This window comes from Podarcis muralis, chromosome 8 (assembly GCF_964188315.1).
Source record: "Podarcis muralis chromosome 8, rPodMur119.hap1.1, whole genome shotgun sequence".
Taxonomy (NCBI): Eukaryota; Metazoa; Chordata; class Lepidosauria; order Squamata; family Lacertidae; genus Podarcis; species Podarcis muralis.
In genome coordinates, this window is record NC_135662.1 from 15,680,339 (window position 1) to 15,697,600 (window position 17,262).

The following is a 17,262-nucleotide window of genomic DNA, read 5'->3' on the forward strand; positions in this document are numbered from 1 at the left end:
AATAGCCCAAAACTAAACCCTGAGCAGGTGGTTTCACAGTTTTCATGCTGGAAACAGAGGGCAGGCCTTATCGTGTCTATTTCTGTGCAATCTTTACATGGTGTGTCTTTAACATAGGGAGTGAGTTGCTGGTGTTTGCTGCAATCACAATGTTATCGCTGTGTCAATATTTACCCCACTTCAGTTTCAGGTCTTGTGATATAACGCCCAACCCTGTAAAGTGAAGGAGGAAAACAAAGAGAGTTTTCCACTTCTCACCAGACTTATTTTCAAAGAGCTTGCAAGGACCTGGCGGGAAGAGAGCCAAAGAGCCTTTCCAGACCTGCCCAACCTCCTCTGAACTTCTTTCTGCAAGAAGCAGTAGATCCACTCCATTGCCAACAGCAGAAGGCAAATGCTGTCCTTCTGCCATGGTTTTTTCACTCCTCTGGCCACATAGCCCATGAGCAGAAAGGGAAGAGGAGGGGCTATGCAGGAGCAATGCCAGCGATTGCTAAGGATCCAGAATCTGCTTTCAATGCCAAAGACTCGCTCTCATCCTTATGAAAAGCCACCCCACCGAGAAAGTAAGAAAGAATTTCTATCACCACTAGGCTACTACAGAGTCATGCACACACCATAAATGAAGGCCTTCCAGACAGACCCAAGACTCATTCTTCTAGAAATTTAAATCCTGGCAATTTTCCTCATCGTCACAAAGGCTTGGTTCAGGCCTCTCTCTTTGGAATCCACTGAGATTGATGGCTTTTGAATAAGTCGTCTTATGGAATGCAAGACACACAGCGCTGGCTTTGTAAGTATATCTTCCTTACAGCTTTCTGGAACAAAAGGCCTTCGAGTGCACATGCGGAGCGGCGGGCCAAAAGTCCTGCCCCAGGAGTTTGCTCCACGCAGTGCAAAGGAGAGAAGCGTAACATGCGGAGCGTGGAGGGAACGAAGACTGCAAGTTTTCTAAACAACCACAGCATGCAGCCAACGTCCAGAAATGTGTAGACTTCTGGGTGCATCTCAACAAGGCAGGGAAGAGGGTGTTGCCTCGGTGCCAAGGACACTTCTAGAAAGCAAAACGCTGAGCTTTGGCTACTCTTCAAATTCTTGCCCTTTCCCTCTTCGCCAAGTTTTCCTGGTCTGGTCTCTTTTGGTTGGTTGCTCCAAGCAATTCTGGCAGACAAAGCTTCTTAGAGCAGGATGGATTCTTCTTCGCTGCCAGCTCTTATTACTGTTGCGCTGAGCATAAAGAAGCCTAAAGGAGACTCGCGTCAGGAAAGGAAGACGCAAACCTGGCAATGTCCTAGGCCAGCTTAAAACTCCTACAGGAATACATTTCTGCCAGGAAGGAGTGTGAAGATCCCACGTAGATAGTGACACACAATGATGGGGAAGGGCTGTAGCTCAGTGGGAAAATATCTGCATTGCATGCAGAAGGTTGAGTCCCCAACACCTTTAAGGCAGGGCTCAGAAAAGACTCTGGTGAACTGCTGTCAGGCAGTGCAGGCAGCACTGGGCAAGATAGTGCAATGGTCTGAGTCAGCATAAAACAACGTCCTGTGTGGCAATATGTACAGTGGTACCTCGGGTTAAGTACTTAATTCGTTCTGGAGGTCTGTTCTTAACCTGAAACTGTTCTTAACCTGAAGCAACACTTTAGCTAATGGAGATTCCTGCTGATGCCACGCCGCCAGAACACGATTTCTGTTCATATCCTGAAGCAAAGTTCTTAACCCAAGGTACTATTTCTGGGTTAGCGGAGTCTGTAACCTGAAGCGCCTGTAACCCGAGGTACCACTGTAATTTACCTCTTGTTACGTTTGCTTCATGATACGTTTTTTCAGGTTGCGTTTTTTCAGGGTTTCACCACTCGCGCATGCACAAAATGACGGCACACGCATGCACAGAAGCGATGAATCGCAACCCGCGTCTGCGCAGACGCGGGATGCACTCCTTTCAGGTTGCAAATGGGGCGCCGGAACGGATCCTGTTTGCAACCAGAGGTACCACTGTATATAGTCCATATGTAATTACTCGGGTGGCACTGTGGGGGACATGGGTGGCGCTGTGGGTTAAACCACAGAGCCTAGGACTTGCCGATCAGAAAGTCGGCGGTTCAAATCCCTGTGATGGGGTGAGCTCCCATTGCTCAGTCCCTGCTCCTGCCAACCTAGCAGTTCGAAAGCACGTCAAAGTGCAAGTAGATAAATAGGTACCGCTCCAGCGGGAAGGTAAAAGGCGTTTCTGTGAGCTGCTCTGGTTTGCCAGAAGCAGCTTAGTCATGCTGGCCACATGACCCGGAAGCTGTACGCCGGCTCCCTCAGCCAATAAAGTGAGATGAGCGCCGCAACCCCAGAGTCAGCCACGACTGGACCTAATGGTCCCTTTACCTTTACCTAATTACTCATGGAAATCCTTACATACGCTTCAAGTGTGCCGATTTCCCCGGGACAATCCTGGAATTACAGAAAGCATCCCAGTTTCTGATTTGATCCCAGGATGTCCTGTTTCCCACCAGTGGCAGAGCATATGTCCATGCTGCCCAGGGCAGGTGCACTCCTGAAGGGTGCACAGAGCGGCGCACACACCCTGCAGCCAGGGGCGGAGCGAGCCGCCCATGGTGGACATTCGGCGCACCGCCCACCCACGACTCCCAAGCCTCCCCCAGCTGTCAAAACAAAGGGGGAAGGGGGGAATGCTGCCGGCCAAGTGGCACAGCTCCCCCCTTCCCCTGACGGCTCAGGGTAGGCTTGGGAGTCACAGGCGGGCAGCGCGACAAATGTCACCCCCCTCGGCAAAGACACCCAGGGCAGTCAGCCCCCACCGCACCCTCCTTCCTCCACCCGTTTCCCCCTCCAGTGTCACTGCCAAGCTCAGGGTGGAGGACAAGATGGTGCTTGCTGTGATGCTGCGCTTTCACGCGAGTCAGCTGGCTCCCACAAGAGCATGTCAGCAAAAGATTCTCCTGATGCTCATCAGAGGAATGCTGGAGGGTATGTCCCCACACCAGGTGTATAGAGTTGTGTTGCGCGGTGTCACAACTGAAGTAGTTCTGACTTCATGTCAACACATCCCCTCCCCCCTTTAAAAGTACTTAATCTGCTTTCGTTAAAATTACCTTCATTCCTGCTGCAGCTGCTGGGCCGCTGGGATCCACAGCTTGGACGTGGCAAGGCTTGTTCCCACGCACCACAAATCCCCACCCGACGGCATCGCCTACAATCTTGAGAGGGAACAAGAAGGTGCGACAACGAATGCTTTAGCAATTCTCTTTGTTGCTGTTTTGATAGCAAGCCAAAACAACACAAGCACATTCTTGTGAATCGACCGTGATTCACCGGATTCTAGGGTCGCTCAGGGATTTTAGGCAAACCAAGCCACAATTTTAAGGAAGCTGGCCTGATTCACACACTTCCTGGACTAATAGTAACGCTGTTTCCACAGTCCTTCAGATTTTGTGATTAAAAACCCTGGGCTCAAAATTGTACCAAAATGCGAATGAAAATATTCCTTTAACTATTTTTGCATCCGTTATTATGTCTGAATAATGGATCAAAATGTCATAAAGTGCACTACACAACAGAAGATAATTGAGATAATTGGAGACATACTGTGAAGGTTCTTCTGGCATATGGTGCCCCAGGCATCAGAAGTTCATCAGGAGTCACTGGTCTCTTCAATACTGCAAATACACAAGGAGGATGTTAAGTAAAAACTTTCACAAGAGCTGGGATTGCTTAGTCTGGAATCGCCATGTCTCCTTTACTCACATTGTCAACGGCATTGTCATCCAGTTGTGATTCTCCTATGTTGCTTCCACATTAAAAAACAAAAACCAATCTTCTAATTAGCACTGGAACATTAAAATATTAGCAAAATATTGCTGAAATGAAAAACTATTGCTGCAATATTGGTGGGGTAGGAGAGCTGGAAAAGCACACCAACACACCTGGCAACCAATGCTCGCTTTGGGTTTCAGCCTCCTAGAATACAATATACATCAGGGAGGCTTAGTATGGTCAGAATCAAGTATACACTTCCAGAGTTAATGCTAAATACATTATTTCTGGTAAATGAGCCTCCCCAGCTGCTAGAGGGCTGTGGCAATTTGTGTCCCAGGCTTTTTAGACTCGCCTATGTGAGCGGCGCTGTAGGTTAAACCACAGAGCCTAGGGCTTGCCAATCAGAAGGTCGGCAGTTCGAATCCCCGCAACAGGGTGAGCGCCTGTTGCTCGGTCCCTGCTACTGCCAACCTAGCAGTTCGAAAGTATGAAGTGCAAGTAGATAAATAGGTACCGCTCCGGCAGGAAGGTAAACGGCGTTTCCGTGCGATGCTCTGGTTCACCAGAAGCGGCTTAGTCATGCTGGCCACATGACTCGGAAGCTGTACACCGGCTCCCTTGGCCAATAAAGCGAGATGAGCGCCACAACCCTAGAGTCGTCCATGACTGGACCTAATGGTCAGGGGTCCCTTTACCTTTATGGGATGGGATCCTAGGTTTGGCTCCTGTCATCTTATGTTGTGGCAACATCAGCTCAGGTTTGCCACTGAGCTTCACGGCTACGGCAGGATCTGAACCCTGGCCTCCCAGGTCCTAGCCCAGGGGTGGAGAACTGGTCCCTTTACCTTTACCTTTTACCCATGTACTATATGGAACCAAAGGGGCACATGGGTTGCCAGGTGTGGAATACATTGGCGTTATTTTCAGCTCTCTTACCTATCTATCTATCTATCTGCGCAAAGATATTTTCCCTCAATTAAATACTTGCAATCTAATCTTTGGATCTAAAATGAATGCTATACCCTTGTTTCTTGGCACAAGGGTGGATTGTAGTGGGCAATAAAGGAATGATTGCTTACTGCTAAATAAATAATTTGTGCTTTTGTGTTCCTTTTAGGTGCACTTCCCCGCCACAAGCTATAAAACAGCAGAGCATCGCTGACAGGTACAGTTTCTGATTTTTGCTCACTTTTCAGAGGCCAGCGTGTTCACTCCCACACTTAACTGTGCAGCCAGGAGGTGCCCAGATTCTAAAGAACACAGATAAATAAATTTTAAATAAAACCACGACGAGGGGGAAAGGAGAGGGAATTGCACCATTAATCATGAGTGACGTCACAAGCGCTGTCCTATAGTTGCTGGAGACACGCCTGCACCATGTTGTACACAGGGCAAGGCTTCAATCCTATCCCTGCTCACTTGAGTTGGAGCCCTCATATTCGCAGGTTAATGCCTTTGCAGAGCTACTGAAATCATCTTCAGAACACGCCGAGTATATTTATACGTAAGTGAAGGAAAGACTGAAGTGAGAAACGAGAGCGTGAGAATTCCCTTCGACATTCCGTTCTCCCTTTGAAGCAGATAACAGTGTGGATGGGAAAATGCATATTTCTTTACTGCCCTCCTCCGCCTTTTAATATCAGCCGGAAGAGCACAAAGGGGGGATGTTTCGTCTTTCTAGAGGCACAGGAAATAGCTTAGAAAGAAAACAAGCTCGGAAGCTGACAGTTTTCATCTTATCATAGAGGGGCTTGTTGAAAATGAACCGATTGCTGAAGTATTCCTAATTCCTCTTAGCAAACAGCATGATCGCATCGTTGCTATCCCCTTTCCTGTGCTGACCTCATTCATTAATGGCTCGAATAAAGTAAATGTCTTCACATGCCGGCCACTGCTGTCACCGTTCTCTCTGCGTAATGGAGAAGAATGACAGATTGATCTATAAACTGTTGCTAAGCGGGTCAGAAAACTTGGATTGTCAGCCAATTTAGGGCTGGTTGCCACAACCAGTGGGGGTGTGAAAGCGCTCCCTCGAGCAGCTGGTGTCATATGCCTAAGCTGACAAGGTACATAATTCCCTTCCATGTTTACTTTTAGCCGGTTGCTGAATTCTGGCTATATTAGGTCTAAGGAATACGCAAATATTCCATCCATATTTTTTTTTAAGGGAACTGGCCTGATTTATTCATGTATATAATTTAGAAACCGCTTAATATAAAAAGAAATCTCTGAGCAGTTTACGTAAGAGGTAATCTGGAGGAAAGCGGAGGAAATTCACAAAGCGCAACAACAATCAAACTGAAGCTTTCAAAACTTGGAATAAAAATGGAATAAAACTATACGCCATTGATTAAAACCTGAGTCATGCACAGAAAAGCTTAAGAATTAGAAATCAGAGTCCAGGAAAACTTGGACAGCTTTTGAGAGGTCTGTGGCTGGGCTAGACCAATTAAGCTTTGAAGACGAACGCTTTCACGTGTTAAACTCCTGTATATTCAAACATAGCCTATTAGAACTCTGGTCTAGCCTTTCCTTAGTTTTCAATGTACAAAAAAATATATTTATTTTTTAAGATGAGGGAACATGCAAACACTTAGTCCTCCCCTCCTTAAATGTAAATTTTGTTGTTGTTTAGTCATTTAGTCGTGTCCGACTCTTCGTGACCCCATGGACCAGAGCACGCCAGGCACTCCTGTCTTCCACTGCCTCCCGCAGTTTGGTCAGACTCATGTTGGTAGCTTCGAGAACACTGTCCAACCATCTCGTCCTCTGTCATCCCCTTCTCCTTAATTAGTTTAGGCCATATACACATTGTACATTTAAAGCACATTCAAAGCACATTATTTCCCTTAAAGAATTCTGGGCACTGTAGTTTAACCCCTTGGAGAGTTACAGTTTCCAGCAACCCATAAGAAACAACGGTGCCCAAAATTCTTTGAGGGAAATAATGTGCTTTGAAAGGGTATTTGGTTTTGCAAAGGCATGACCCTTCATTAAAAACAAATACACTCCTGCTATCTCAAAGCTAAATTCCCTGGATGTCTTCTAAGGGGTAAAGTATATGTGGATTTAAATGCATATGTGCATTTATAATGCAGTTTACAAAAATACTAACAGTGGGTGCTGAGGGTAGGGAATTACAGAAGGCTGACGGGGGGGGGTGTTGTTTAATCATTTCTTCCCCCTCGAAAGCTGCTATTTGCATTGGTAGGAAAATCATTCCTCGAAAGCTGCTATTTGAATTGGTAGGAAAGCTTATAGCAGCTTTGGAGGAGCAAGCGCCATCCAGACTGCAGCCCCGTCCCTTTACAGTCATTCCAATTATCATATCAGCAGTTGCTATTTCTGGTTTGTTTTGTTTTTAAAGCGTGCATGTGTGATGCGAAGGTGCATCTAAAAAAGTGCATGGTGTCTAACTTGGCTCCAACATTCGACATTGCAAACAAGTCTTAGCGATCCTTACCAGATTTGGGGTTGCACAGAACTGGAGGACTGCCGCTGATCGTTGGGCTGCTGCTGAAGTACCCACTGCTGCTACAGCTACTCATACTGCTCCGTCTCACTGCTGAGACAATCTTTATCTCCTTGGTGGGGCTCACTTTCCCAAGCAGAAGAAGAAGGGAAATAGGCAGGAGGACATAAATTAATTTCTCTCTCTCTTACAATTCTCTTTACTGTCATTCATAACAGGGGTCAGCAAACCTTTTCAGCAGGGGGCCGGTAAACTGTCCCTCACACCTTGTGGGGGGCCGGACTATATTTGGGGGGGGGGAATGAACGAATTCCTATGCCCCACAAATAACCCAGAGATGCATTTTAAATAAAAGGATACATTCTACTCATGTAAAAACACCAGGCAGGCCCCACAAATAATGCAGAGATGCATTTTAAATAAAAGGACCCATTCTACTCATATAAAAATACGCTGATTCCTGGACTGTCCACAGGCAGGATTTAGAAGGCAATTGAGCCAGATCTGGCCCCCGGGTCTTAGTTTGCCTACCCATGATTCATAACTTCAGAAGTTTCTAGTGCAGGCATCCCTAAACTCGGCCCTCCAGATGTTTTGCGACTACAATTCCCATCATCCCTGACCACTGGTCCTGTTCGCTAGGGAAGATGGGAGTTGTAGTCCCAAAACATCTGGAGGGCCGAGTTTGGGGATGCCTGTTCTAGTGCATCTTGTCACCTTCAATAGTCCCATCACTTTGATGACGAACTGCTCATTTAGTACAATGGTGCTTTTCAAAACAAATAAGCAAGGCATTCTTATTTTTTTGGATGGCCTTCTAAGTCCATTTCACCTGTATATTGTTATATTAGAAATGCAACTGCTCTGATTTTATATCCAGCGGTCACCTAAATTTCTAAAACTTGTGTTGCCCATTCATGAACAGCTACATCTTTAGGGTACTTCCATACACAAACGAGAGCCAGTGTGGTGTAGTGGTTAAGAGCGGTAGTCTCGTAATCTGGGGAACCGGGTTCGCGTCTCCGCTCCTCCACATGCAGCTGCTGGGTGACCTTGGGCCAGTCACACTTCTCTGAAGTCTCTCAGCCCCACTCACCTCACAAAGTGTTTGTTGTGGGGGAGGAAGGGAAAGGAGAATGTTAGCCGCTTTGAGACTCCTTAAAGGGAGTGAAAGGCGGGATATCAAATCCAAACTCTTCTTCTTCTTCTTCTTTTCTTATTTGTTTGTTTTTTGCTTCAGGCTGCAATGCCGTGTGAACCCAATGGGACTAACTTTTGGCTAGGTATGTACAGTGGTACCTCGGGTTACATACGCTTCAGGTTACAGACTCCGCTAACCCAGAAATATTACCTCGGGTTAAGAACTTTGCTTCAGGATGAGAAGAGAAATCGTGCTCCGGTGGTGCGGCAGTAGCGGGAGGCCCCATTAGCTAAAGTGGTGCGTCAGGTTAAGAACAGTTTCCGGATAAGTACGGACCTCCAGAACGAATTAAGTACTTAACCCGAGGTACCACTGTATAGGATTGTGCTATAAGTCAGTTGCACAATACAAAACCTAAACTGGCTAGAATGCTCACTCACATTACTAACGTTTTTCTTCTGCTTTCTCTTCTAAATTAAGAAAAGATTTATGCTTTCATAAATAGCACAAAAGAGGATCAACTTCAATATGGGAAGCTGCCATCTTGCACTAGATTGTTTACTGGGCACCTGCATAATGTAATGATTGAAACATTCTCCTCCCATACTTCCCCTTTTCAGCTTCAGGATTTTTTCCAGGGCACAGAAAACCCAACTTCTGGAAAAAAATGGAACAGCTGAACAATTTCCTCAGGGACAGATGACCTGGCACACAGCTAATCCAAGGTGGCAATGACTTGCATAGATTGTGCTCTAACCATTTATTCTTCTCCTCTCAAGAACTCTATCACTTTAACCCCTCCTTTTCAAACAGCATTTAATGCATACACTTCCCTCCCCTCAAGGCAGTCTGCAAGTGCTCAGAGGCATATATTCCAGGTTCTGTGAGTGAGCTGCAGTGAATCTTGTTGAATCTTGGTTGAAAGTACTATAGAAATGGATAAACTACTATTTTTTTCCTACTAATACCACAAAGACTTCCTTCTGCCTTGGTAACTTAGATACCTGAGAGGAAACTGGTGTGCTTTTTATTGTCATGGTTCTGCTTTCGTAGACAAAAGGGACTGTCGTGACTCTCCGGCATCAAGCGGGACTTCTCAGCGAGCAGCTCCATCAATCTCCTCCTCCGGCGGAAATTCATTCGGAACTGGAACAGCAGATTGCTGTCTATAAAATGATGTTTGTTGCACACTGGGAAGGAAGGTAGGTGAGAGGGAGAGAGAAGTGGAAAGGCCTTTTTAGTGGGATAGAGAACACAGAATGTGTCAGGAATAAGAGGACAATGCTTGCAGTAAGCTACTTGAACTGGGGTGGAGAGGTCATCAGCAAAAATGGGAAGACGCAAGCAGATTGGGATGAACGCAAGAGAAACGCTTATTGCGCGTCGAGGTCGCCCAAGCCACCCCAATAACTCACACTTCACACATCAATTTTTGTTTAAGGTTTTTGGCATGAATTTGGCCACAACTTTATTTAAATACACACACGTGAGTGGTTGCTTAGGCATTGGTTACGACTATCTGCCCTTGCCCCAGGGACAGAACTGACCTCCGGATTCCAGCGGAAGCCCTTGCCCCAGAGACAGAACTGACTTCCGGATTCCAGCGGAAGCCAGGCAGGGGGACAGGACTGACCTCCAGATTCCAGCGGAAGCCAGTCAGGGAGAACCATATTGGGGAGAAATGAAGCTGGACATCAGTCCCCCATCTCTCACCCTCATGCCCCCTGGGGCTTGCACGGCCCAAGTCCGATGGCAGGGACTAGGACGAAAGGGATGGAAAGCCCCTGGATTCCTTTATTCTCCCCAGCAACACTCCTTGCCCAATCACAGCATGAGGCCAATTTTCCCAACAACAGTGGGGTGGCCTTTTTTGGCCCCCACCGCAACACGTGCTCTCTATTATGGAGAACACGCTTTGGTGTACAGGTGCCCCACAAACAAATCAGAATGGATGATCAGTGAAGACAAGATATAATATAACCTCCATGTAAGCTTTGTGCAAGGAAAGGATGAATGCTCAATAAACAGGTCATCTGGACAGGCCACAGACTCAGATGTCATTGCTCTCTGTAGAGTCTCCCAAGCCGTATATTAGAACTTACCCATTTGGAGTGGGGAAACTTAAAAAAACCACCTGTTATGTTTGGCATTATGGGTCTATCAAGATGAACCAAGACTCGAACTGGGTGTTTTTTGGTTTGCATACTAATGCCTTTGTCGGCCATTGGAGGCTATAGAATGAATGGAGGAAAGATCAACATTGTTTGTCTTTAGGCTACAAAGTGGCGCCATCCCCCAGAGAACAGAATGAGTCTCTATGTACTGATGCGCCTATAAATATTTCCAGATAAGTGTTAGTGATACGTATCTAACTCACAACCTTCCTATCTCCCACTCCGTTTAGACAGATGCTTTCCTTTTGAGTGTCGCCAGCCAACCTGAGTTTTGGACTTCCCATTCCACATGATGCTCTGAACGTCTGGCTCCTGGAACTCCTTGGTAATACTAGTCTCTGCTCCTGTACACACTCATAGTATGTCTCTGTGCTAACAGGGCCCCAGGACCACAAAACCTGGTGTTTATTATTTAGATCAGCCTTGGTAAGTCAAGACAGGCTTTGCTATATTACATTTTTCAACATGAACTCTCTCAACAGAGACATCAGTTCATTCTCACTCCACGCCCTTAAGGCAGCAAGAGCTACTTACAACCAGGTGTGTTTCCTATCTACCTGCTGTTATAACTTCTGGAAAGGTCTATGCCAGGTTTGAGAACATGTTTGGTGCCAAGACAGACTGAATTTATATCCCATCCTTCCTCCCCAAGTTGCCCAGGGCAGCAATGATCACTTTACTTTTTGCAAAAATTTACACAACATGCTTTGATGTTGAATGAGAATGCAAGGCTCATCTCTGGGCCCAGATGTAGCTGCAGTATAATAAATGCATCTACGTTATTATTGCAGCAGTAATTGTCCAGAACCACTAGTTCTTAAAAGCTGCAGTCCCTGAATACCTTAGGCAACAGGGAGGATAAGCTTCCATTTCCTAAAAGCATTGCAATTAATAATGGAGATAAATGTGTTGGACATTTGCCTATATATATATATGAGAGAGCGAATGATGGACTTGAAGAAAGAATACACAGTAGGGTTCATTTCTACTGCAAGGAATGTCCAAAACTGCTGAATATTGAGACTCATGTGAATGCAAACCATCCTCAATGAATTTTGTGACTGTCTAAAGATACCTGTTCCTCACTTCTCATTGGGCATGCACCAATGAACACCGAGAGTCACATTTAGGTTACTGTCAGCATTCAGATCTGTATGTTTTTTGGACATTTATTAGTTTGCTTGGGGTTGTCTAGCTTCCTTCACAGTATCTGTGCGTGATGTCAATTTTTCAAATAGAACTTTTGTATACAATATTGCAAAATGCTATGCAAAACAAAACATTTCATAAGCAAAAGCATGAAAAGCAGATAAAAATCAAAAGTAATGAATAAAAAAATGCTTGTAAGAATGTACCTTAAAGGTAAAGGGACCCCTGACCATTAGGTCCAGTCATGACCGACTCTGGGGTTGCGGCGCTCATCTCACTTTATTGGCCGAGGGAGTCGGCGTACAGCTTCCAGGTCATGTGGCCAGCATGACTAAGCCGCTTCTGGCGAACCAGAGCAGCGCCTGGAAACACCATTTACCTTCCTGCAAGAGCGGTACCTATTTATCTACTTGCACTTTGACGTGCTTTTGAACTGCTAGGTTGGCAGGAGCAGGGACCGAGCAACGGGAGCTCACCCCATCACGGGGATTCGAACCGCCGACCTTCTGATTGGCAAATCCTAGGCTCTGTGGTTTAACCCACAGCGCCACCCGCGTCCCCAAGAATGTACCTTACCGCATAGTAATTTGATAACGTAACCTGAACATCTACAATTCACCAAACTTTGGACAACAACTACAACATCAGCATTAAATATATCATTATATCATTTTGAATATTACCTATTTGGTACTTTCACAGTTAATCATTATCCAGAATATATTTTCATTCTTATGAAGTTACTGACTGTAGAAACATCGCCTACCATTTCGTCACACCACTCCATTTTAAAAAGACTCTATGACTATGCTCACACATGCTCTTTGCTTGATAACTCAAACATCGAGTGATGACTTGCAAGCGTAGAGGAGCTATCAAATCAAATATTAAGAATAAAGGTGTTGTTTAACTCCGAACAATACTGCTTGAAGGAGATAGTTAACATGGTAAACTGCAACTCCATCTTGTGTTAAGTTTTCTTTAGTGATTTGTTTAAGATGGTCTGATGCTTCCTCAAATTTCTGATGCTGACATAAAAGATTAGAATTCAAGCATTTCTTTCCTGCTTAGAAAAGTGGAATAAGCCAAGTACTGTACTGGCTGCACATTGGTTAGCCACCATTACACTTATGCAAATAATAGCTCGTGCCAATGGGTTGCATCAGAGCAATGAATTCACACAAACTCATGTCTTCTTCATGGAAGACAGCTGACATCTTTCATTAGCCTACAGCTCCAATACTACAGATGATTAGGCCATTCACATGTTCTTGGACTCAAACAGATGGTCAATACTGGTTGTCTGAAGCACCATTCAGACTATGGAGGGTGAGGACTAGATACCAAAAAAGTTACCTAACTATAAGGACATATACTAACATGGTTCTTAAAGCTGGAGCATTATTGGAACAGCGGAATCATCACACAGTCCTGTCTAGGTGTAGATTTTTAATGATTAGCCCCATGGAATTTCCTTCCATGAAATCGATTCATAAAGTCTAAGGTGGCCCTAAGATAATGACCACACGGCAACTTCCTATGACCTTAATTTTGTATGTAGCATGACACTAGAAGAGAGAGAAAGAGCAGGTAACATGCAGTGCGGCATTTATGCACTGCACGCTTCCATGTGGACTGTGATGCTGGTCCTCCAACCGCACAGTGGCTGAAATAGTGACGGAGGAGATCAGGGCATCTAAAGTTATCTTCTTGGACAATTGAGATAATATGGAAGTTAAGGAAGACAAAGATTGGAGCTGCCAAAATTTCATTATTCCAAGCACTGACAAAAAGACAAATTGCTGCGCTCCCTGTCATTCGCTTCTTCAACTGCCGCTTGCAATTGCGTGTTCAGACCCAGAAACTTCCCCCCTAAATAAATTCACACTTGACTCAAATTTTGGTTTTGGTTTTTGGCAGAATTTAGGCCACAACTTTACTAATTACAGAAAGTGACTGGTTGCATAGGCTCTGGTTCGACTAGCTCCCTGCCATGCAGGTGGCGCTGATCCAGGGTTCCAGCATAGGTCAGCCAAGGGTGAACACCTGGATAAGCGGAAAGCCGGGAACAGGCTATCTCCACCACCCAAACGTCCCCCTGGACTCAGGCACAGGCACAACCCCCTCTCAGGGGTTGACCAAACCATCGAGTCCCTGGATTCCTTTAACGGAATACCCTTCACATAGGGATGGTGAAAGCGTTCTCCCATCCCTATCACCTGAACCAGTGCCTATCCGCAATGTTACAAGTTTTGACGATTTGTTACGCAGCAGGCGAAACCCAAATGGCAACAACCAATCAGCCAAGTGGGGAAAATTCCTGCCGTGCCCCTGTCCCAACGACAGATGACACATGATGGCATAGCAAGGTCAAGCGCACCAGTCCTAAAAGTAGGGAGAGGTGGGCGGGTGTTCTGAATGCATGCGCCAAAAGAGAAAGCTCTGGGTCACATGCATGGGTATAAATAGGTCCCTCGAACTGTTTGGACTGCGTCCCATTGGCCAGATTGCACCCAGCTTTGAGGGACCTACCAATCGGGTGTTGTGGCTGACCAATTGTACCCACCCACAACACAGGGTGTCAGTTTTCCAGGTCTCACCGCAATACATGCCCTCGTTAAGGGAGGACCCGATCTGCCAAAATTTCATTATTCCTAGCGCTGACAAAAAGACAAATTGCTGCGCTTCCTGTCATTCGCTTCTTCAACTGCCGCTTGCAATTATTGTTATTAAAGAGATTCCATCTCAGCCTGCTTTATTTCAGCTTTCTGGTTTATTTCAGTGGCAACTTTATTGGCTCGCTGCACCAGGTGTGCTTTCCAATTCCCCCCCAAGGCCTTCATTAAGCTGAATAGTTTTAAAATGAAAATTGCAGAGGATGTTACATTTTGTAGCAATTCATTTCCTGGTTCCTAGATTCTAATGACACCATGGATGGTGTCTGACTTCATTATGCAGAAAGCAGGTGATCTCATGGTTTTAAATATATGCAGTGATAACTGTGGGGGTGAGTGGGTGAGTGAGAAACAGAGTAAAAACCAAGCTCAGTGGTAGAGAACATAAGGCTAGCTGTCTCCTAAGTCTGATTCCCCTACCCACCACATGCACTGAATATCCACTTTCGCCAGCTACATTATTTTCAAGCTTGGCCCAGCTCACAAAGAAAATATCTGAATAAAGTCCACTTTATTTTCCTACATTCACGTCCAAGAATCTTCCAAGAACTGAATAAAAAAGATTTTAAAGAAATCACTGTCATTATGGAAAACACCACAGATTTCCAAATCTTTAACTCCTCATCTTTTGAACATTTGGCGCATGAATCTTCTATAAAAGCTTTAGGATAGTGACCAGTTTTAAAAAATACTCATTTCTTTTGCATTTGCAAAATCCTGTGTTTTTCTGCCCTGCCCATATTTCCTAGAGATTGATGACTTGATTTTCACATTAAATGTGCACCTTTCATCTCTGCATAACCCTGATGTGTCACACACTGCCCCACTAAGTACAATAGCAGAAGGGCTTCCCTTCCAATTTTCCTCCCAGTGGAGAATAAATACCGCAAGACAAAAACATATGATATTGCAGAGAGCTTTCCCCCTATTCCTTCCAAAGGCTTTTTGGTCTTCAGAGCTAATCTGGCATCTGTAAATGTGCTTTAATGGTAGCATCAATTCAGAACATCTACTCTGTCATTAAAAATCCAGACGTTCAGTTACTGGTGTTCATCTATCTTTCTATCCAAGCCAATTCCCAATATTATATCCCACTCTCCTAATATTTCATCATGTTTTACTGGGCTCAAGAAAAGAGACTTTTGGTTGTTCCAGGGGGTTGGACTTAAACCAATGGGTTCAAATTACAAGAAAAAGGATCCAGACGAAACATTAGGAAGAGCTTTCTGAAGATATGAGTGGTTCAGCAATGGAATGGACCACCTTGGAAGGTGGTGGACTATTCTTTGTTAGATTATTTTAAGCAGAGAGTGAATGGCCACCTATCATCTATGCTTTGGTAGTAAAGGTCAAAAGGTAAAGGACCCCTGGATGGTTAAGTCCAGTCAAAGGCTATGGGGTTGTGGCGCCCATCTCACTTTCAGGCTGAGGGAACTGGCGTTTGTTGAACTTCCTGTAGAGGTAGGCAGTTAGAATAGATTACTTTTGAGGGACCTTCCAATTCTATGACAGAGGACAGTTCAATCTCTAAAGGCAAGGAACAGTTTGTCCCAATTGCAACTGTGTCTACAGATGCTTTTACTTTTGCCATCCATTCTACCATGGGAGAGACACAGCCTGTACCACTCCTCTCCCTTCTGAAGGTAGCTGAAATATTAGGGGAAGGGGCATTGCTACCCAGTCTCAGCGAAGGTGACAGATCTTTAGCTAGTCTACATTTCTAAAATGCTCGTGCTGCATTCCATAACAGTCTAGTGTCATACCAAGATATAGATCCCAGGGTGGGGTTATATGCAGATGTATAGTAGGGACGCGGGTGGCACTGTGGGTTAAACCACAGAGCCTAGGGCTTGCCGATCAGAAGATCGGCGGTTCGAATCCCCGTGATGGGGTGAGCTCCTGTTGCTCAGTCCCTGCTCCTGCCAACCTAGCAGTTTGAAAGCACATCAAAGTGCAAGTAGATAAATAGGTACCGCTCCGGCGGGAAGGTAAACAGTGTTTCCGCGTGCTGCTCTGGTTCGCCAGAAGTGGCTTAGTCATGCTGGCCACATGACCCGGAAACTGTAGGCCGGCTCCCTCGGCCAATAAAGCGAGATGAGCGCCGCAACCCCAGAGTCAGTCACAACTGGATCTAATGGTCAGGGGTCCCTTTACCTTTATAGTGGGGTTGTCAATATGAGACAGCTGCTACATCCCGGGAATGGCTTTGACTGGCCAAGCTAAACCAAGTGAGGGCAGCCAATGGGTCTCAAACCTTTAGTGAGTTAGAGACTTCCCCTGCATACAAAGACAGACTCTAGTGCATTGATTGGACAAGACCAGCAGTGGGTCCAATGGTCAAGAAGGAAGTTCCTGCATGGGCTGCAGAGGGAAGTGAAAAGCAGATGGGGCTCATCAGCCTGGGAAGGTAGCCCATCTAGGAGAAGGGAAACTCTGGTCCTAAACCTCTGCTGCCTTGCAGGAGATCTTTGGGAGAAGAAAAGGCCCACACAAATCCAGAGTGGAGTCCCTAAGACCATTGGATAGTGCCTTGCATGTTTCCTTCTAACAATTCCTGCAGCCATGCAGTCATTAAGTACATGGTATGTATACATCTCAAGTTTACCAAATTGGGAAAGACCAGGACCAACTTAAGGCACAGAGCATTGCCAGAAAGGGGTGGCATATTCAGATAGAAGTTCAAGAAGAAACAGAAGGTTCTGGTTAGAGAGGGAGCTGGTGTAACATAGTGGTTAACCTAAAATTCTGGTTGGAACCTTGTCTCTGCCATCAACTCCACAGATGTCTGTCCCCTCAGTTTCACCTACTGTACCTGCAAAACTGGGATAATAGTACTGCAAGGGTTGTTGTAAAGGTTATGACAAAGTAACGCACATGAAAT

The 17,262-nt window shown here is 45.5% G+C and overlaps 1 protein-coding gene across 4 annotated transcripts in view; it reads right to left on the minus strand.

Annotated features, from left to right (window-relative positions):
• DEPTOR (DEP domain containing MTOR interacting protein) overlaps positions 1-17,262 on the minus strand; it is a 65,521-nt gene that overhangs the window by 13,609 nt on the left and 34,650 nt on the right. For 3 of the 4 annotated variants that reach the window (XM_077932753.1, XM_028736228.2, XM_077932752.1), the window contains exons 6-9: positions 9,388-9,573; positions 7,234-7,368; positions 3,600-3,670; positions 3,107-3,211 (exon numbers count right to left, since the gene is read on the minus strand). In XM_077932753.1, the coding sequence (XP_077788879.1) occupies positions 3,107-3,211; positions 3,600-3,670; positions 7,234-7,368; positions 9,388-9,573 (497 nt within the window). Of the gene's footprint in view, positions 1-3,106; positions 3,212-3,599; positions 3,671-3,758; positions 3,802-4,959; positions 5,021-7,233; positions 7,369-9,387; positions 9,574-17,262 lie in introns of those variants that run through there. The other variant, XR_013393856.1, reaches the window with a different exon arrangement.